Genomic DNA, 22,476 nt, shown 5'->3' with positions numbered 1-22,476 from the left:
TGCATAATTCATCAACAAGTACTGGCTAGTAAGAGACTAAACACAAAACATGTGATGGACATTTCTTTCAAGATTGTAAATTCCATTAAAGGAAAATCTCTTCAAAGGCGGCTTTTTAAACAGCAATTAGATGAGAAGGAACCAGATTTAGCATTACACACTGACGTAAGGTGGTTGAGTCGAAGCAAGTTTTTGCAAAGATTTCAGAATCTATTGGACGAAATAATAAAATTTCTTGAAGAGAGGGGTGATGAATGTCAGCAATTGCGTGATTTAGACTGGCAATACGATTTAGCATTTTTAGCAGATTTTACTGGAAAACTGAGTATATTAAATCTGGATCTACAAGGCAAGAATAAAACAGTAACAGAAATGATGAGTTCTATTGCAGCATTTCAAAGTCAAGCAGCGTCTATGATAATTGACATCGAAAAGAAAAAATTTCAACAATTTGTAAACATCAAGGATTATGTTGAGAAACATACTACTTACAATTTCATTCCTGACAAGTACACGGCAGAAATTAAGGCAGTGGTATCAGACTTCGAAATTCGCTTTAGTGGTTTCAAAAAAATTGAGAAGTTGGTCGAATTCATCAGTTATCCGTTTAATAATTCCATTGATCATAGTGATATCTATGAAATAGCTACAAAATTTGCAGATACATTTCAAGTGGACCACATGATACTTCAAAACGAAATTATAACTCTGCGCTGCGACATATTTCTAAAAGCAAGATCATTCTCAGGTCTAGATTTCTGGGCAGTGAAGAAGAATGAAGAAGAAATGAAGAACAACTGCGTTCGTGTTTTGGTTCAACATATTTATGTGAGTCAACAAAAAATAAACATCGTTCTCGCTTGACAGACGCTCATACATTGGACTCTTTAAGGTTGGCAATTTCCAACTACAAACCTGATTTTGCTAATCTAGTAGAAGATGCTCAGACCCAATGCTCACAAGAATGCTCAACTAAATAAGTAGTTTTTTAGAGTAATTTTTATGTTTTTCTTCTTAATAAAATAAAAAGACTACATAATTGTGTACTGAACTATGCTGTTTTATTAAGGTTTTCAAGAAGTAAGTATGGTAGATCCCACAGGGTGTCGTCAGTGAACAGTAGATCTTGGGTCTAATCAAGTTGGCCATCCCTGGTTTAGAAGATAGCCACATGAGGTAAAAGGTTTTCAATAACAGGTGTTATTTTGAATGGCCCGCTATTTCGGTAGATGTCACTTTTGAAGCTGTCATTTTTTGATACTTGACAAGTAGAAACTACGTCATTAATAAAACTGGAACGATACACGCGTTGTTTAAGCACTGAAATTATCAAAATTCACTATAAAAATCGTGAAAATTTGGCAGAGACGGTTCGTAAGACTCGAACATTTTTGGGTCATCGTGAAGCACCTTCTCGGACCGCAATACAGAAATTGGTGAAAAAATTCGAGCTGTTGGGACAAGTTAGTGATGTGAAGAATAAAACCCTTGCACGTCGCTAAAGAACAGCCGAAAATATTGCTGTTGTAGCCGAATGTGTTGAAGAAACCCCGCGTTTGTCCATTTCTCGTCGTTCTTTGGAATTAGGCATTTTGCATAAAGATTTGGGTCTTAAGGCTTATAAATTCCAGCTAACACAAGAACTCAAGCCAGCCGATCATCAACAACGTCGTATTTTTGCTGATTGGGTCGTTCAAATGCATGAAAATGATCCGGAAAATCCGGAAATCATCAAAAAACCATCTTGAGTTATGAGGCCTATTTCCACCTCTGTGTCTTCGTCAACAAGCAAAATTGACGGATCTGGGGAACAGAAAATCCTAGAGTTATTGTTGAAAAGCCTCTCTATCCTCAACGTGTGACTGTTTGGTGCAGTTAATGGTCCGGCGGAGTCATTGGACCTTACTTTTTCGAAAATGAAGCTGGAGCAACAGTTACGGTGAATGGATTGCGCTAACGAGAGATGATTAACGATTTTTTATGGCCGGCATTGGATGGTATTGATCTGGTATTGATCAACGAAACCGTTGATTTTTTACGGGAAAAGACCTCCAATAACACCTCTTATTGGAAAGCCCTTTATATCTGGAAAACCATATATAAATAAAGGGTGGTTAAGTTTTAAGGGCCGGTGTTGATTTTGAATAAAATAGAATTTTTTTAGGAAATTATTATCATTTCTACTTATTATGATAATATTGATATGGCTCAATTACGTGTGAAAGAAAATATCGGCCAAATGACGCTGAAGCATAATTGAGGTTCTATCCCATTAATGTGCCGAATTATCTCATCCTTTAGCTCTTGAATTGTTGCTGGCTTATCGAAGCATACCTTTCCTTTCAAATAACGCCAAAGAAAGAAGTCCAACGGTGTCGTTGAGGTTTAGGTGTGGTTCACATTCAACATCGGCCCTTAAAATTTAACCAACCTTTACAATGCAACAGACTCCCACACAAACTAACACAAGGCATCTTAAGTAATCATGTGTTTTGGCTTAAGCATCTGAACGACATGAGAATAGAGTTCGGTCTGAAGATTGAAGAAAACAATACCGCTACAAACTGGCAACATCGCTGTGTGCAACTTCTTAGCAAAATGAAAATGAAAGATCTCAATATGGCACGGCAAAAAACACAGTCAAGCGAATTTATAAACATTTAGACTACTCAAAAGGGGAATCATATATTAAAAAAGATATGCGACTTGCTAGCATTACAACAATTTTCAGAGCTAGACGTGGTATACTAAAGCTAAATGCAACCACGTATGGAAATACCCAAAAAATTTCCACCCTTTGCAATTTAAACGAGGAAGGAGATATGCAGAACTTCTTAGGAAGATGTCCGGTACTGAAGGACCGCAGGTCTCACCCATGCAGACACCTGCTTGAGCCTGAGTCACTTCCCAGGCATGTCAGGAGGCACTTCCTCATTTACGCGAATAAGGTTCAAGACAAAACAGAAAGATCCAGGACAAAACAGACCGACAGCTACTGGGTCGGACAGTGTACAGACAGAGCATCAACGACATTCATCGGGAAACCCTTATCACCTTCTTAAGCTCCGGACACCCGAATGCCGTCATCGGAGTCCAACCACGATATATCGCAGACGAAAAGCTTCAACTTCCCGTTAGATGAGCTAGACGAAGACGACCGGTAATTACACTACACTGACAGAGCAAAGTTACTGTTACAACAATAACAACAACAAGATGTCCGGTGCTGAAGGAAATCGAAATAAGATACCTAAACGCAGCGATGCTAAATGTAGCAGAAATAATAGATATACTTAATGTCCACAATATGAAAAGACTAACTTGTTTCTCTCGCTCTAGAGAATTTCTTATTGCAGAGTTTAATTTTTGATTAATTTTTGAGCTGTGTCTATCACATTGTTATTGCCACAAATTTATTATTACTTTCTCTATATATTTAAATGGATTATTGTACAAATTATTGAAATGCAAGTTGCAATATTTATAAATAAACTAGCATTTCCCAGTGGGCTTCGCACCACCATACATAAAATGTTTTTTTTATATCGCAAGAAATTTTTCATATGAAGTTTTCTTTATAGAACTCGTAAAATGTTTAAGCAGTTGAATTAGTTGATTTTTTTCATTCAACATACTTTCTAAAGATGTCACAATAGCCTTTTCTGTACTTTTTTAAAATTTGATTGTGGTGGTCACCTATATACAGGTAAGGTGAAAGAGCCGATAAAAACTTGTAATTAAACTTTGATTGTTTAATTTCCATTTCAATTTTTTACACTAAATAAATTATGCTAAAATAAATAAAGTTAAAAATGTTTTTCCAGTTCCTTGAATGCTCCAGTTTTTATTATATTTTCGTCCAAAATTAATATTAACATAATACACTTACAACCACAACAGTACAACAGAAACGCTCATAAGCGGCTGTGTATTTGTTGTTGTTTTTCCCATACAGGCATTTTGTATGAGAGGAAACCATTACTCACATAAAATGTCAGGAACGGCTGCACCGATTTCAATCAAACTTCACATAAACCACCTCCTCAAAGATAGAAAAGAACTCTGAAATTTTTGTGTTAATCGGTTCGGCGGTTCTTGAGTTATAAGATTACCAAGGAAATGTAACTTCTTTTTATATTTATAAATAAATAAAAAACTACTACTACTACTACGTTGTTTAAACCGTTAATAAAACAGTAGAGAACAGTTGAGGACAGTATTCGTAAACAAAGAAGTTGCTGAGGATACAAAAACGGATGTTGCTATTCTGATTTGTTGTAATATAGGATGTGTGTTTGTTGTTTCGTCTGCATAACTAAAATCAACCGAACCGAAAATGGCTGCCGGAAGACGAGACAGTAAGCCCTAACCAACATACATACATACATACATACATACATATGAAGCATATAAGCAAACACATATGTATGTGCATATGCTTGTATGTAAGTACATATGTATACTTATGCATACACAAATGTACATATGTAAGTACACTGCACTGCACTTCCTTGATTTTTTACGCTAAGTCCTTTTCGTTTCTGCGCAAATTCTTCTTACTCTCAAATTCCCACTTACCACCTGAATCGCCACCGCCAAGCCCGCCTCCCCCACCGCCACCACTGCCACTGAACGTATGCAGCATATTCATGTGTATGAAAATTTTTACGAATTCTCCAAACGCTTCTGTGGCTACAAATGAATGCTGCTCGGGTGCTGCCTTTGATTTTCGTTTGTCCTTTTTGCACTAAACAAACTTTTAATACTTCATTTTCTGCAATACTTCCTTAGGTATTTTTTCTTCCTTTGCTACTGCTACTTAATTTTTAGTTATCGGCGTATAATTATCAAAAGACGTTAGGAAAAAAAGTTCGTTGTTCGTTTTACTTTTAACCGATATTGTTATCAATTCGTTTTTTCATGCGCTTTTAATTCGTTTTAACATATTTCGGCAGCATTCGCATTCAACGATTCCTGTTTTCTCTGTTGTTAATACTTTTTCAACCTCCTCTTCTCATTTCCTCTCGTTGCATTCACATTCGTGTATTTTAATTTTTATAAATGTATTGAAGTTACTTTTCCAATCCTTATTATTATAAAAAAATGTTGTTCCTCTCTTCACATTTTTATGTATTTGAAGTGTGTTTTTGTATATCCACAATATTTCGATTTATCACAGCTTTCTTCTTTGGCTTCGTTAATGCTGTCACTATTGTTTCTGTTCTTTGTATATATGTATGTAGATGTGTGAAAAAATGCCAGACCGAAGCCAAGAAAATAAACCGTTGATGGTGAAACCCTTTTTGGTCGACAAGCAACGTTTGAATGAGCATTTCACTGACGGTTAGACATTTGGTGTGTGTTACTTTCGTAGCAACATTGTGTGCATAGGGTTGCTTGCGTGATATTTAATAAATTTATCAAATGGAAACTAGAATTATATTATATATATTTTTTATTTCCACGGTGTGTAATGGTTTGTAAAATATTAATTTAACGGTACATTAATTTGTGCTGTCTTACCAGCCTCAAACGAAAATCATCGCATATTTTTAGGCGTTTGTAACATTTACTAAACGTATCGAATTTACTAAACATACCGACTAATGTTGCCAGACTTTGTAAAAAATCGTTGGATTTGAAATTAAATTTTCTTAGTATTTTAGAGTTGATGCCTAGTGGTGCTCACACTCACCAACGTAAACATACGCACGACAACTAGAAGAACTTGTAAAGTTACATCTGATATAATCTGCACTTTCAGATTTTCAACATTACGAAGATAGAGAATTTTCTTGAGGTAAGCAATAGGAATTTTCTTGGCTAAATCACCTCACCAAAGATGGTTTGTTAAAGCCCACTCCAGTAATTACGAAAATCGGAGAAGGGTCGACCGGTGTAGGTAAACGGCGATCACAAACAGTGGCAATAACGCGCACTACTCCGAGCGTTTATCACCCGCACAAACGCAGCGATTTCAGTACCGCAGCAACGGCACAAACTACCTCAAGGCAATACCAATAAATCCGACGCCGGAATGGATAGCACTTTATAGTACGCACAAGCACTAGCCAGGAAACAGAAATAAGCGCCAAAAAGTAGGCAACAAAAAAAAAAACGCTAAAAAAATTAGGGCCAAAAACGCCCCAACAGTAGGCACCAAGTAAATATAACGCCAAAAATTAGGCACCAAAAATATATTTCCTACAAGTTTGCACCAACAAGCAAGCGCCAGAAAGTAGGCAGTGTTATTTCTCACTAGAAATTAGCAACCATAATGAAAAACTCTGAAAAATAGCCCAAAGTGTATCTAAGATATATATAAGTAATATCTCTTTTTCCCAATTTCCTCTACGTTATATCTTTTTTCTCTCTCGCGGAACGAAAATGCCCGAAACGTTGCATGATCTTTTAATTTTACTATCCATTCTTTGTTTTGCATGACAATTTTCACTGAGGCTCTAATCACTTAATTTTAAATCGGATAGGTTTTTATTTTATTTAAATGAATTAAAAAATACTGAATTACATTTTTTATATTTACATATCTTATTAATTTGAAGCGCTTAATTTAAGTAAACATAAGTAAAAATCTAAGGATCGCATAACGTCACAGTAATCTGCTACTTTTCATTTCTTTTTTCTTACTTTTAATTTGTCGTAAGTTGTGTTTTTCGACCAGAAGCTACATATATTCACGGCGTACAGAATACAGGTTACGCCTTCCGAAAACCGCTACCTTATTTTTCACGATTTTGACAACCGATGACGTCAGTGCTGCGAAGAAACAAACAAAAGTGTTTGTGAATATTTAGTGAATAGCTTAGTAATGTTTTTTAAATAAAGCAAACTAGTAAAAATAAAGTATCCCTGTTTTATAATACTGCAATCCAATGTAAAGTCATTAAAGGTGGTGGCAGTAGGCCAACAACATTTTGTACATAATAATGTCACGTTGAATAGAAAATAAAAAAGGAATTTGTTTATGTAAAACAAATTGCGCACTCTCTCATTATTTTATTTATTTATAAAAAGCCTTGTTAATTTAAATGTATTACAAATGAATATTTGAATGTAAATAATATGTTTCGTCATTTAATTTTTTGCTGACATCTGAATTTACACAGCCAAAGAAAAAGCAAATGCTGGTCACCTGCTGTCATCACTAATAGATTCGCCTTCCTGCAATCAAAACAAAACAAGCAATATGCGGAAAAATTAAATGTTTGCCAACATTCAGAGAATGGCTTAGTAATATTGTGATTTGTGACATTTACACCAAACAAACTAATGAAATCGAAAAATAAAGTAACTGTTTTTTAATGGCGCCACCTTAGATACTCAATTCGCCTTGGATACCACCTTTAATAGATTCGCCTTGATTCTGGAGGTAAGCAACAGCTGCCAAGGCGAATCCTTATAAGGTGATAGCTGTAAAATAGCTGCCCTGAAGTGATCTGTTTTTTTATTATTGTTATGTTTCTTTCTTTATATTACGAATAATTTGACATTTAAACCGTCATACGACAGTAACAAAATATATGTAAGTCCCGTTTTCATTCTGGTGACTTGACCTTGTATAAATTCGCCTTAAGGCAAATCTATACAAGCTGGTGTTGTTTCATCAGATGATTGGTAACTGATTTCCAAAGTGAAAATATTTGTATTTTGATCTCCTCTTCTTTCTTCAGGGGGAATTAGACAATAGCCCACGTTGTTCAGAATACAGAAAATGGGGTCTTCCGCAAATAGCTACTTTGTTTCTTACGATTATTGCGACCGAAATTACTTGCTTGTAAGGAGGAAGAGTAAGTGAAAGCAATAGAAACTATCAATCTCAAGAGAAATTTTGCACACACACACGTTCACTTGGAAGTATTTCTATAATTCATGCTTTCACTCGTTTTCATTACTTTGTTTAATTTAAAAGTGGCAAATTTTCACTATTAACAAGCCATTCACTGAATGTTTACAAATAGAAATTTCTCTTGTTTTTGTTTGTTTTGTATTATTATCGTTCATGATGTCAAAATCGAGAAAAATAAAGTCGTGGCTTTCGGAAGAACCCACCTTTAGCTTCTGTACCCATGTTATTGTTCTATTGCCACCACCTTGTATGAATTCGCCTTGCCTTGATAGCTGTCTGAATAAATTCGCCTTGATTAAGCCGTCCACAAGCGAGCTTTCCATTCTTTTGCAAATATTCGAATTGAATAGACGTGTTATCGTGTTGTTCGGTGTGGTGTAAATTTACTCGCCTTCCGTCTCACTTAAGTGCGTTTTTCCCGTTCGACACAAACTACTTAATTACCAGTGCGAAATCACCTAAGTTTGGAAATTCTAAATATTTCAAAGTAAGTAAAATATCGTATGGGTATTTAAGTATACAGATATACCGGGAAAAATAGAGAGTTTACGTTTATGCACAACTCAACTCGGAAGAGCAATTATATAAATATCTAAAAGTTAAATCAGTATCTCTGGGTCATGACTTGATTAACTAAGTTCTAGAAAGATTTGGAACGCCGTTACTTGCACATTGTTCATAGGTGCTTGGCGTTTGCTTTTGCCTGTTACTCGGCAGCTGCCGGGTTCGTTTACCGCTTCCCGGTGCCCACCAGTTTAACGTACCGCAAGCGAGCGACCATCAAACAACAATCAGTTCGCTCAGTCGGTCTTTCTAATTATTTTTTGTTGTTAAAACTGCTAGTTCGTGCACATTTATGCCTTGTAGGTACCTACCTACTCGTTGCTTCCCTTAATTGCTGATTCACCGCATATCGCATAGGCAAATTGAGCATAAAACCAGTTTAGGTACAGATATTTATGAAATGATGAAATTTAAAGATTTGTTATATTTTTTTTATATATTATATGTATGTATATATCTGCATACAGTAACAATTATATGCATTGTGAAATAAATGTACTAGTGGAAACCGCTATTGATTTCTAACGGTATTTTAACTATTTTTTTTTGTCTCTTATTTACAGATGCCTAAAATTCAAAAGCCCGCTCCCCATTTCAAGGGAACCGCCGTTATTAATGGCGCTTTCAAAGATATCGACTTGAGTGACTACAAAGGCAAGTACTTGGTGCTCTTCTTTTACCCATTGGACTTTACCTTTGTCTGCCCCACCGAAATTATTGCCTTCTCGGATCGTGTTGCTGAGTTCCGCAATATTGGCTGTGAAGTTGTGGCTTGCTCTACAGACAGTCATTTTACGCATTTAGCTTGGATAAACACACCCCGCAAGCAGGGCGGTCTTGGCGATTTGTCGATTCCGCTATTGGCTGACAAATCGATGAAGATTGCACGTGACTACGGTGTGCTGGACGAAGAAACCGGCATTCCATTCCGTGGTCTATTTGTCATTGACAAAAGCCAGAATTTGCGCCAAGTCACCATCAACGATTTGCCAGTTGGTCGCAGTGTAGATGAAACTTTGCGTTTGGTGCAGGCCTTCCAATTCACCGACGAACACGGTGAAGTATGCCCAGCTAACTGGAAGCCCGGTGCTAAGACCATGGTCGCTGATCCTAAGAAGTCTAAAGAGTACTTTGCGCTTGCCTCTTAAGTGCATCGTAATTGGTAATTACAACAGTAAAGCGGATTTGCTCAAAAAACACAAATTTAATATCAAAATCAAGACAGAAGTAATTCAACTACTGGTTGTATTAGTAACAGCGCTGGAAGTTATTCGCATAAGAAAATCATACAAAATAATTTGATTCGAATTAATATCGCAAGCCGCGTAAAATCAGCATTAAACAAACAACAAAAGCACTTAAAATGTGTTATATGAGGCACCCTTTTTTTTATTAGCTCGTAGTTCTACAAGTTGTAGATTTGTATTGTACGTTTTTGTTATTTACTCAGATAATTAACGCTGAAGTAATATTCATTTGAAATTAAATAATAAATGTAGCTGTAGAGCAAATACTATAGAAATTAATGGAAGAATGATTGTAAGTGCTGTGCTCTAAGTTATTTTCCAACAAATACAAATCCGCAACAAAATAAAAAAAGTTTAACAAATAAAAAGTTTTTGGTATACATTTATTATTGGTCACTAAAAGGTCGAAACAGTTAAGATTCTAAATCTACGCCAAGTGGTTAGAAGGGTTCAAAATCTTAGTGAATATAAAAAGTGAAGTTAAACCTTTGTACGCAAAAACTTGCATTGTAGTTGCCGGTAACTGAACATTTCTATTGTATGTGTGTACCTGTACTTATCGCCCATAACCGGCATACCTGACAGAGGAAACGTGCTCGCTAATAAAACGACTGGAGTTTAAAGATCATTAGTTATTTTAGAATATAATCACGATGTGGAGAATACTTTTACTTACTTCTATCATTTTTGGCGTAAAATAAGTTAGCTGCCGTGACGTATCCAAAATTCGTTCTAGAAAAACATTAAACTTCAAAGTGATAGGAAAACTTGAATCCGGGCAGCTAAAGGGGAAAAGTGGACTCAAGTTTTCCGCCTTAAAACCCTTTTGTGTACTTAGTAGACACGAATTTGTATCTGGCTACCGACTATTATTTCCGTAGCATTCATTAATTACAACAGTAACGCTAATTATATGCGTGAGTAAACTTCTTTTAATATTAAAATATGCGAGGGCTAACTACAAATGGCGACTTGATTAGATTATTTATGACTGATAAAATTTCACCACCCAAACAGACAATATTATAAATGTCGAGACACTCTGCAACCAAATCTACTAGTTCAGAACTAACACTTTGCTTTACAGCTAAAGCGGTTCGTCTTCCACCCTTTTCCAATACGAAATGTCAGTAGCCAGTCTCTGTATCCAAATTACACTCGTTGTTGTAGTACTTCATAATAGAAGAATACCATATTTGTGTTGCGTACACCTCTACTTTGTCATATTGCAACTGGTACAATTATGGTCACTCTCGAACTAGTACGATTTCTTCCTTAAAATCCCAGTATATGACCTAGAATGCTCGCAGAATATGTTCGCTTTTCACTGCAGGGAAGCTGTTGCTGCACTGCATGAGCGATTCAAATGTCATATACATATGGACATACAAATACACTTTTGGACAAATAAATCCTCCATGCTCGATTTTCATCGTTTGCACATTTATACTTCTTATTTGTTTTTCACTCTACTTTTGCGTGGTTTGCCGTATAAAATTTCCTGATTTGCTTTAATTTCATTTTCAATGTGAAGTTCAAAAAACCAGTATTGTACTGCTGACCAACATATTGGTGCTGTGGTATTGCAAGGGGCAGGATTCGAACAAACATTTACGCCAAAGCTCTGCAAATAAATTAAAGTATATGTCACGCAAGCAGTTGTGCATGAAAAATTCAGTTCATATTTTATGTACATATGTATGTATTTGATTATTCGCATGTATATATATGTAAATTGACTTTTATTTAACAAGGATTTAAGAAATAAAATCGTTAAAGGTGTTTTTAGAAGACAAAATCGTATAAATGACGTTTCAATAGCTTTCATCTACGCGCGTGTGCTTCATTACGTACACGTAATTGTATTGTATGATCATGAAATTACTGTTTAAATGTTTGAAATTTCATTACAAAGTTCTGATGCAAGAATAACAAAAAGATTTGCAATACAATGATTCAGCTTTAAAGCAAAATTAATTGAGATTTTAACTTCCCTTAATGATCACTCATATTCCCAAATGTAATTACACCACAAATATGTATAAAAGTAAAGAAAATAGTTTTAAATAAAAAAGCAAACAAGGTAAAATTATGCAAAGCAGTGGGATCTGCGAGAGAGAGAGAGGGTGGTAACGATGAAAAATATATCATAGAAATACCAAGAAATATTGTGGGCTGATAACTTTTGTTGTTAGTGCCTGTTAACAGTAAAATAATTATCACTAGTAATAAATACGAATTTTTCACGTTCTACACGTAGAGTTATATCAAAAATATTTGATAATCCCGATAGTAGAAATTAGCCCATTTGCTTAAAAGGTAAATAGGCCATTAATGAAAGTGTATTGTTAGAATGATTTCAACTCTACTTAGACACTTGAAAGTTGCCGAGTACAAAAACCAATAAACTGTTATCAAATCGAAACACACGTGTTGCATAAACTCATGAATTAGGATTGTTCATCTTTATATTTATGTACAGATGTTTGCATTAGGTGTAGCGGATGGATATATGTATAATATATAATTCTATAAATTAATTCTTAATTGAATATCACAAGCAATACGAGTGCTGGTTTGCAATGCTAATGCACTGCTATTTTGTATTTATTTTTTCATCGTTTTACGCAGTTGTATTGATTTTCTATCAACTTCCCCTTATCACTAGCCAACTAATATCGAAGTCAATCGCTAGTTTTGCTGATAAGCATGTGTAACAATGAAAATAATGCGGTATTAAAATGTTAGCACATGCATGTAAATTTATTTATTTACTGTTTATTTCAAGAAGTCAAGAAAATATGATTTCAAACTGACTACAAAAACTAAAGAATAATGAAATTATCTACATATGTATGTAACTAAATTACAAACTTACGCCTAACGAAACTAAAAGCTGCAGTTCAATAGTACAGAAAATTCCTTATTTGAAACTGAGAAATCGAGAGTTACAAATAAGAGGTCTGTTCATGAAGCAAATAGTTTGTAACAATTGTTACAAGTTCATGATGGAAAGAATGTTTCTATCATTCTTGTTACAAATTATTACGTTTTAGTGTTCATGTGCCCAAAGTAGGGGAGAGAGCAAAATGACATTTCTTTGAGAGGAAGTTGCAAATTTGTACTGCATAAATTTTTACTTGTAAGAATTTGCAAGTGAGAAAAACCGTTGATCGCAAAGTAAAAATAAGCACGAATTAAAATTTGCGATTTGCGATTTGCGATTGCTAATGAAATGTTCTTTATCTGACAGCGATTATGAAATGGAACAAATTATTTAGTTGCTTTATTTTTTTATTTAATACGATTTTTGTTTTTAGTTTAGTTTAGTTTACTGGGGCGGCAGCCCTTGGTCGGGAAAAACTCGAGTCATTCCGGTAACGTAGAACCGGCTGCCATGGGAATGACGATTTTTGTGATTTTTCCCGCCGGCAATTTAATCAGCTATTCGTAAAACTTGCAATTGTTACTGGTTTTGCGTTGATGTACTTTTTTTGAAATTTTGCTCTTTGAAAGAGAATTCTGGGAATTAAGCATGAACAGTCGTCAGATCTCATTAAAATCACGAAGTGCACGTCCAATAGGAGCGTTATGAGCATATTTTGTATTGAACTTATTTAGAAGGAAGGAAGAACGTATTCAGACGCAAGGAAGATTTGTAACAATTGTTAAAAATTATCAAGTTTTGCTGTTCATATATTCAAAAAACTTTCAAAGTAGGGGGAAGTGAGAGCAAAATGGCATTTCATTTTGAGGGGCAGTTGCAAGTTTTTACTGGATAAATTTTTACTTATAAGAATTTGCAAGTGAGAAAAACAGCTGATCGCAAAGTAAAAATAAACACAAATTAAAATTTACGATTTAAGTCAAAGATCTAAATTGAAATAAAAAATTGTGGTTGAAATGGAGAATGTAAGTAAATATATTATATTTTAGATAAAATTTTTAAAGTTTATTTGAAGTCATGCATTAAATAGAAACAAATTATATATGTAGGTATATGTATGTATATCTGAACCGCAGCCTCTAGTCACCGTTATTGCAGTTTCCGAAATACATATCGGAAGCATTGAAGGTATCTTTGGTGTTTTACACTTCTTGGTTATTAATTAATTTGGCAATATATGCATACTTATCTATATGAAAATATGAAGAAAGTACTTCATCTGACAGCGATGATGAAATGGAGCAAATTATTGTGGAGAAAATAAAATCATGTAATGCTAAGCTCGTTATTTTGCATTTTATTAAATTTTTTTTTTTTGTTATTTAATACCAGGAAATTTTTTTTTACTTTTTGCGCTTTTTCGCGCCAATAATTTAATAAGCTGTTCGTGAGACTTGCAAATTGTTACTATTGTAGCTTTGGGTTTATGTATTTTTTTGATATTTTTATCTTTGAGAGCGCATTCTCGGAAATTAAGTTACTGGATAAGTTTTACATGAACACACCTAATGTCACCCTTAAGAACATTGAAAACAAAAGAGAGAGCAGGAATCGATCTTCCACTTTCTAAAGGCTTCAAGTTGATCAACAGCAAACAGGTTTTGTAAGATGAGATGGGATCAGAAAACTTTAATGATGTTAGGACATATTTTAGAGATACCTTTTGCACACGTTTGATCCTGTCAATTAAGAATTTGTGGTATGGTATCCAACCTAGATCGTATGAATACAGTAAACGCAGTTTCAGGGTATAAGGGTCCGTAAAATATGAGCATTGAGCATGACTTAGAGAGAATTTGATTTTGATAAGCTGAAATGAATGTGATTATTAAATGAAAAGGAACTGCCAAAAACTATACCTATATTTTTGGATTCTCTACTAAATACATATATTAGACGCGCTATAAGAAGTGTGAAAAACAGTAGGATTTCGGAAAAAGTAGTGGATTTCATTAAAGGTGGTAGCACTAGACCAACAACAATATTTTGTACGTTTGATTGTCAACGAAAAGTATTGGCCAAGTAGAAAACAAAGAATGAATTCGCCTTGTTTCACTCTGGGCTGACAGCCACATGGACACGACGAAAGAAAAAAAATAAATCGGCTGATTTACCGATACCACCTTTAATAGATTCGCCTTGGTGGCATGACAGCATTTTTTGATATTTAAATAACGTCGTGATTTTTGACATCACATAAAAAATTTTTTATATCAGCTTGAAGCCTACACACGTCAGTTGTGTTATTTGAAACTGGAAATGTTTTCAAGTCGTCAGAATATAACAAAAAATTAGCGAATGAGAAACGATTGCTAATGTTTTTGAGATGTAGGGAACCTAAAACACTTCCCTAATGTACTCCAGAACAGACACTGAATGTTTCATAGGATATACCATCAATTGTGAACACACAATGTCTTCTGCATAAATTCGATTTTACACGCTGCAAGAAATCCAAGCGAAGATAATTTACCTACATGTATGATAAACCGCTATAAGAAACTCTGACCTCTGACTCTGACATGATGCCTGCTGAAAAGCCTCTAATGTGAAATTCAATAAAAACTACGATATTAGATCCTGTTGACGGTCGAATGATTGCACGAAATTAGATTTTTGTGGCAACGGACATATTTTTTTAACAATGGTTTTAAAAAGTTTAGAAATTGTCGAGAGTTGGAAATTGGGTGATAATTACTTACTTCATTCTTATTGCCGCTTTTAAAAAATGGTGATATACTTGTTAATTTCCAGTCATCAATTTCCAGAAATCCCTGCAGATTTTATTTATTTTTAGAGGAGAAACAACTGCAGGACATTTCTTTAGAAAGCCACAGAAACCCCATCGATATCAGTCTCTAAGGAAGATTTTAAGCTAAAGGCTCCATTTTCGACATCATCATCTGATAGACTTCATCATCATCATAGCAATTACAACTCCGGGTGAGCCAGTGCTTCCTTCACAATCACACTACAAGACTCGGTTCATTGCGTCCCTTCTCCTAGCATTTATAAGGCGTCAATCTGCATCAATATCGTCTGCCCATCTTCTTGGCGGTCTTCTAAACTTTTTACTGCGCATAATAAGAGAGTTGAAAGTCTTTTTCGTAATTCTGCTGTCGTCCATCCTGAGTAGATATCCAAACCATTGCAGCCACTGAGCTTTAACGAAACGCACAATGTTTTGGCCTGATATCAGCTGTTCGATTTCATCATTGCATCTGATTCTGGAAGATCCATCAGCTTCCCTTTCTGGTCCGAAAATCCTTCTTTGGATTTTACGCCCTCAGCGGAGAAGGTAGTTCTTTATGTTAGATGTCAGTACCCACACTTCGCAGCCATGTGTTGCTACTCGTCTTATTAGTGTCCTGTGGATTTGTAGCTTAGACTACCTCGATAGGAAGTTATTTTTGAGAAGTTTTAGGTGAGCAAAATAACTCTGCAGCGCTGCTAAAGTTTATATCCAGGTATTTAAAACTCTTCACTATGGGCTGACTTCAAGTTTGCCATAGCGTGTGGCGCCTATCTGCCTATCTTATCTTCAAGACCGCCTAGCTTTGCTTAAGTTATCAGCTCCAGCGTACAATCAGCAAGAGCGCGTTGGTTTCTAGCAAAGATAACAAGGTCGTCAGCATAGCCGTAGATCTGGACGCTTTTCGTAAAAATGGTAGCTCCAGGGTCGATATCGCTGATTACAAAATTCAAAACTAGGTTAAATATAACTGGTTTCACACCTGTGACAACATCAAATAAGTCTGAAGATTTTCCTTGTATCACCACCTTGGGGCATTTATACCAAAAAAGCGAGCTTCTTCGGCACTCCTTGCTGGCAAAGTATTGAAGGCACTCTGTTTTTATCGATGCTATCAAAAGATTTTTTCAGTCCAAAAATAGGCAGTAAATGTCAAGATCGTATTCATGGGATATGGTACACTAGGCAGGGCTAGTTTACTGGGGCGGCAGCCCTTGGTCGGGAAAAATTCGAGTCATTCCGGTAACGTAGAACCGGCTGCCATGGGAATGAGCTAGCCGTTAGATGAGCTAGACGAAGACGACTGGTGATTACACTCCACTGACAGGGCAAAGTTACTGCCACAACAACAACAACAACAAGATCGTATTCATCTGATAGACTTAGGTACCAAAATTCAGAGTTGAAAATTCATTTAAAGACCAATCTAAAAAACAATAAGGCACTTAATTACTATCATTCTGAACAAAGATTCGAAGATTCTGCGAAAATATTTACTGCTTCTAATGGCGTCGTAGCAGTTGTATTACCAAAATAAATTGCAGATGGGACGCTACTACAGGATTTCTGAGATTTAATGTAGTGCCAAAAAGTTTTAGGACTAGGCTTAATACTCTCTACGATACTTCGAACGTAATTATTGTGAAGAAATTTGTTTAAGCAATTGAATTTTTTCAAACACTGTTTATAAATATTGTAGGACAACTGGTTCTTTAAACAATTTAAAGAACTTATTCGCAGATTCTTCATATTTATGCATGTTTTGATAACTTCCCGGTTTTTTGCCTAGTAATAAGTAGAATTTATTAAAAATCTATATTCTCATAAATTATCCGGGCAGCGAAAAGCCAAATTAATTGAAATTCATGAACTGCTGTTTGAGGAAGAAGTCATGCTAGGTCGGGAGTAACTGCGATTGTACTAGTTGCGAAATGGTCATTTTTTGGACAAGTAAAAATTTTGATGTAATCGATCGTCTCCTTTTTTTTTTGTTTTTTTTTTTTTTGTTTTATCCATACGGACTTAATTCATTAATTGATTCAGAGGCTGGCTTGTTCAGTAAATGTAGTGTTACTGATGCTTAGGCTAACAATTGGCATTTCGTAGAACATTCCCATGGCAGCCGGTTCTACGTTACCGGAATGACTCGGGTTTTTCCCGGCCAAGGGCTGCCGCCCCTGTAAACTAGATCCTGTCTAGTGTACTGTATCCCACATACCCATGATAAAAATACCTATTTCTAGCATTGAAAAAGAATAGAAAACAAACTATTTCATCTGCAAAGCAAAATGGTTATAAAGTAATTCAAAGCTAGTCGTTTTGCCTGCAGGGATAACACATTTATTGATTAGAACGGAGGCTATAAAGTTAAGGCAAACAAAAAAACACGACTGTTTTCCAAAAGCCTTTTTTTAATAATAAGCCTCCGATTGTATTTGGTTTATGCCCAAATAAGCAACATATAATTGAACATAGCATAGTTTTAGGCGTTTCGATTCTTTTGTATGCAATTTTGTACAGGGGTTTTCAATCAGAGTGCCCGAACTTTCGTATTTATTTTTAATTTTATATACAATCGTTGGCATTGCGTCCGAAATATAATTTTGGGAAAATAACCATCAACAAAGTCAAATGGACCTGTTTTACACAGACTTTTCCAAAGCATTCGATAAAGCTGACCAAGCTTGACTTTCGGAGAAGTGTGTAAGTAGGGTCCCCAAGTTCTTTTTAGCTTCTTGAATGGTCGTAGGCTTATTGTTAAAGTTAGCACATTTTTGTCGAATATTCTAATTGATACATGGTCAGACAAACCCCAAATGACTCACCTTAGTCAGCTGTTATATTTGATTTTTATAAGCGATTTGCCCAACATTTTGAAATTTCCTAGTTATTTTATATAAAATTTACTGATTAAGCTAAACTATACCTAAAAGTTCACCAGGTGAGACATTACATGAATATTCAATGTGATGGTATGGTGTTGTTGTTGTTGTAGCAGCATAAACATTCCCCATACTTATATACGGTGAATGCTGCTGGAGTGACAGTCCTTGGCCGGATATAAATCCGGGTCGTTTCGGTAACGTAGAACCGACTGTCGTGGAAACGCTGATGATCTCTCATGGGGGTGTATTGCAACCATTTGTACCTTAATGTAATGTAAATATTGTTTTTAATTCAAGGTCACTGACCCGAAACATTCATTTTCGAAACATACTGGCTCTGTTTGTCACTAAGTCATTAGCTATGCTTGGGTTCATACGAAAGAACACTAAGTTGAAGTTATCATCATTTTAATTTAAAGTCTATTTACATTTATTTAGTCAGAAGTCATTTGGAGTATTGTGCGTTGATCTGACTTTTCCTATTATTTGATCCATGGAAGAAAAATTCCTTTTCTCTACCATTGAGAAGTTAAAAGGGGAAAGAAAAGATAGGCCATAGGTCAACTGCTGAAAGTTCTCCAAGTTAGACCAAGTTTCACCGCATGAATACCTAACGGACATTGTCGGAAAGGACACCCACAAAATTCAAAAGCTGCGTCGTTGTTCCCTCGAGTGCCTTTTTTAGCTGTGGCTAAAAGGATCTCGCGACCTTGCACGTTTCTGTATTAATCAAGCTTTCGCTGAGTTGTCGGGAAGTCCACCTTCCCAGGAGCAAACATCAAGTCTTAAAGGAACACCAATCTTTTCATCATGACGAAAAAGATATCGAGGACCCTTGTCTAGCATGCGAATTCGCCCAGTGATTCCCCGCAATGTCTGTGTGACCAGGAACCCAAATGAGCCTCACATTGACAAAGAAAACAGGTGTTTCCCGACTAATTCCATTCTCTTCAACAGCGCAACGAGCCCAGAGCCCTAATTGTCACTTGGCTGTCGGAGTAAATGTTTACCTGTGTTTACCCTGGCAGTAGTTGTACAAGTAAGCAACAAATCAACTGCTTATTTAATTACGGCTACTACCGCTCGGAAAGCTTTGCAATATTCCGGTAGTCTGAATTTGAGGTAAATGGGGAGCTCTTCTCAGAAAACTCTTCCACCAACCCTTCTACACAACTTCGAACGGATTTACCATGCGCTGTATCCAAATGTTGCACCTCACCCACTCTTCCTCCGAGGAAACATGAAGGGAAAATGTCCCGTTCGGGCTCAGCGAAGGTGCAAATTGTACAATCACCACGGGGAGGAGCTTCACGTAGCCTCACAAATAAAGGTCGAGCAGTGTTAAGACGAAAAACCTCAATAGATAGTGAATTTCGCTGCTAAAGCAGGTGCCGAAGTCCTCGAATCGAGTAAATTCAATGTGTCACGCATAGTATGGAAAGTGGTGCCTTCCTGCAGAAACCACGTACAGTAATTCGAACGCTTAATCGTACATACTCGTTGCTCAACATTAAAACAAAGTTTCGAAACTGTAACTTCATTAAACTATCGATTTCTTTAAAAGTTGGTCCCTCTTCATGCAATTTAACAACCAGCCTACATCTATCTCTAGTTGTCGATTTTCCTCACGGAGCTATTGTGCAGGGAACTGTTTACCACTAGAAAACTTGGTAGCAGTCAAGAAATTCGCGCGTATTGACGGCGAGCTTAATAGGATCCTGTACAAATATTCGCTTTGATACGAATTAGTTCATTTTAATTTCCCAGTATAAAAATGTTGAATGTAAAATAAATATATAAATCTGTTTTAAGTTGAAACCTGAATGCACACGTGAAGAACCTCTTGTGTATTTTCGTTCCACCAAATCCAGGAGTTTCCTTGTTTACGAAACGCCTGAACCCGTGATGAGCCTCGTTACTGAAGATTTTTCTTCCGAATATCTGGCAAACTAAGCATTAATTTTGATAATAAATTTTCACGATCCAATTGAATAATGCCGCGTCCCATGGTTCAACATAAACATCAAATAAGTATTCCCTCAGCTCAAGCTTGACCAAAATTAACGGCTATGGACCTATTGAAAACTTTATAAAGTAAATTCAAGAGCAGTCTTTGCAAATTTAACACTTCCCTTTGCATCATCCTAAAAGCAATAAACGCTTGAAATGAAATGTTGTTTGTATTTTCTACATTACCATTGCCCCATCTGAGATAACAGAAGATACTTTCCTGAATCAATTTCAAAAAAGATTTCAATGAATAGCAAACTTTAGCCCTTTAGATGGACATGAAACAAATAACTTAAGTAAAATTCCTTGGCGCAGAAATAGTCGATCACAAAACAAACCCGATTGGTGAAAGAAAGTTGTCATTACTATTTACGGCAGTCGGTTCTACGTTACCGGAACGATTCAGCAGCATTTCCCAAACATTTATGGGTTACAACAACGGCTTGTATTCACACGGTTCCATAAAATCAATTTATACACGTAGCATTAAAAGCGTTTTATCTCATTTTTTTTCTTTATTCTCCTCCACGCACAATTCCAGCAGTACTTTTAGTGGCTATTATCTTTATATTTTTGTATAAAATAATATAAATTTGAAGTCAGCTGTATTAGCTTAAATACACTCACAAACGTGTAAACACCCCTTATCCCGCTTAGAAGAAGAATCCAAGAATTTTGCCTCCCAAATGTTTCCGTCTGGCCTCTTCATGGTCCATGATACCACCGGAGGTAGTCAGCACAACATAGCCGAATTGACGAGAAGGCAACAAGTTGTTGGTCCACTTCTCAATATCGTTGATCGGCACATCGAAACGCGGTGAGATGACACCGCACTTGTTCAAACGACCGGTTAGATTTACCACAATTTTGCCGGATCGATGATCATCGACAATCTCGAATTCCCCAATATAGCCGTGCTTCATCATGACGGTAAGGAATTTAATGATAACTTTGGAGCAGGGTCGCAGGAGAACCTGACGCTTGCCACGCTTCTCAGCGTTGTTAATGCATTTTAAGGCATCAGCCAATACGTTCATTCGCACCATGGCTGAAAAAATAAGAAAATAAGTTAAAACCGATATACATACATAAGCTTGTGAAAATTGTTTCAGAAAAACTTCCAAATGCTGTGGACACTAGAAATTGAATAGGTTAATAGAAATTATGCTTAAATTTTTGTGGAATACTGCTGAAGACATAATAAGCATACGAACAAATACTAATTTCTCGATAGTCTTGATTTGTTTAAGACGAGTGTTTATATACGCTCCGACATTAAATGTAAACTTTTATTGGAATTTGCTCAGTAGCAGCACGCGTTTAAACATACGCCAAAATTGACAGTTTGGAGCCAACATTCAGAAATTGTTATTTTTGTTGTAGTCCCTTTAATTGTTCCGGCAGATTAAACTACTCAAAAATGGCTCCGAACACATAACAGTTAACACATCATTTCACCGGCGATGTCCATGCATTGCATTTAGTCTGATTTCAATTTAGTGCCATAAAATTATCGTCATCCAGCCATATTATAACAAGGAGATAGCAAATTTACTTCACACCAAAGATGTGCAACAAAATACATATTCCTTAGAGAATTACTTAAAAATAAACCTCTTTGCAACAATTGAACACTTTTCCACAGCACTTTTTAAAGTTTCCGACGGTTTTTAAGTGAAATTATAATAAGATTACCTAAGATTTATTTTGTTGAATTTTTTGACAAATTCACGCAAACGCGAACGAATCGAAAAGAGGAAGTTCATGCTGCTCAAATTGTCAGTACACCTATTTGACAGTTGTCAAAGCGTTTTTGGGCTGCCAGATAGTTTTTCCACTGCAGGGTGTATGCTTTCGCTTTAAATTAATTTTCGTTTTTAAGTTAAGTTGATCAACATACTGCGCGCACATTCTTTTTGGACGTTTTGACCAAGTTGCTCCTGTTTGTGGTGTGTGTTTTGATACTGTTCCACTTGATAGTCGATTTTGGTGGCAATGCTTCACTATTTTTGTGAAATTTATTTTTTAAAATATTGACTAATATATTTATTTTGACGGTCGAACTGAAACAGGTCTTGAAAGGAAAATCAATTTCAACTTGATATTTAATTTTCAAGCACGTAAGTGTTTTGAATAATTGAAAGTTACTTGCAATGAAAACTTTAATGAGAGAATAAAATACAAAATTGCGTCTTCAGTATTCC

The 22,476-nt window shown here is 35.8% G+C and overlaps 3 protein-coding genes across 3 annotated transcripts in view; 1 reads left to right on the top strand and 2 right to left on the bottom strand.

Annotated features, from left to right (window-relative positions):
• The window catches only part of LOC129239223 (small G protein signaling modulator 2), a 42,830-nt gene extending 37,559 nt beyond the window's left edge, over positions 1-5,271 (bottom strand). The window contains exon 1 of the mRNA XM_054874572.1: positions 4,579-5,271. Within this exon, the coding sequence (XP_054730547.1) occupies positions 4,579-4,651 (73 nt within the window). The 5' untranslated portion in view covers positions 4,652-5,271. The remainder of the gene's footprint in view (positions 1-4,578) is intronic.
• Positions 5,272-8,185: 2,914 nt separating this feature from the next.
• Positions 8,186-10,046, top strand: LOC129238004 (peroxiredoxin 1). Its single transcript, XM_054873031.1, has 2 exons — positions 8,186-8,354; positions 8,995-10,046. Exon 2 carries the CDS (start codon positions 8,995-8,997, stop codon positions 9,577-9,579), a length of 585 nt encoding a protein of 194 aa, XP_054729006.1. The 5' UTR covers positions 8,186-8,354; the 3' UTR covers positions 9,580-10,046.
• A 10,712-nt stretch (positions 10,047-20,758) lies between these two features.
• LOC129239204 (40S ribosomal protein S15Aa) lies at positions 20,759-22,054 on the bottom strand. The gene is made up of 2 exons (XM_054874548.1): positions 21,968-22,054; positions 20,759-21,320 (listed from the first exon to the last, which is right to left on the bottom strand). The coding sequence occupies exon 2, from the start codon at positions 21,316-21,318 to the stop codon at positions 20,926-20,928; it is 393 nt and encodes a 130-aa protein (XP_054730523.1). The 5' UTR covers positions 21,319-21,320; positions 21,968-22,054; the 3' UTR covers positions 20,759-20,925.
• Between the last annotated feature and the right edge of the window lie 422 nt (positions 22,055-22,476).

The sequence above is a fragment of the Anastrepha obliqua genome, chromosome 2 (assembly GCF_027943255.1).
Source record: "Anastrepha obliqua isolate idAnaObli1 chromosome 2, idAnaObli1_1.0, whole genome shotgun sequence".
Taxonomy (NCBI): domain Eukaryota; kingdom Metazoa; phylum Arthropoda; class Insecta; order Diptera; family Tephritidae; genus Anastrepha; species Anastrepha obliqua.
Note: the sequence above shows the minus strand (reverse complement) of the source record. Positions and strands in the feature narration are given on the sequence as shown.

Bases quoted from the DNA above. Each gene is read 5' to 3' on its own strand.
- LOC129238004 (XM_054873031.1), top strand. From the start codon at position 8,995: ATGCCTAAAATTCAAAAGCCCGCTCCCCATTTCAAGGGAACCGCCGTT.
- LOC129239204 (XM_054874548.1), bottom strand. From the start codon at position 21,318: ATGGTGCGAATGAACGTATTGGCTGATGCCTTAAAATGCATTAACAAC.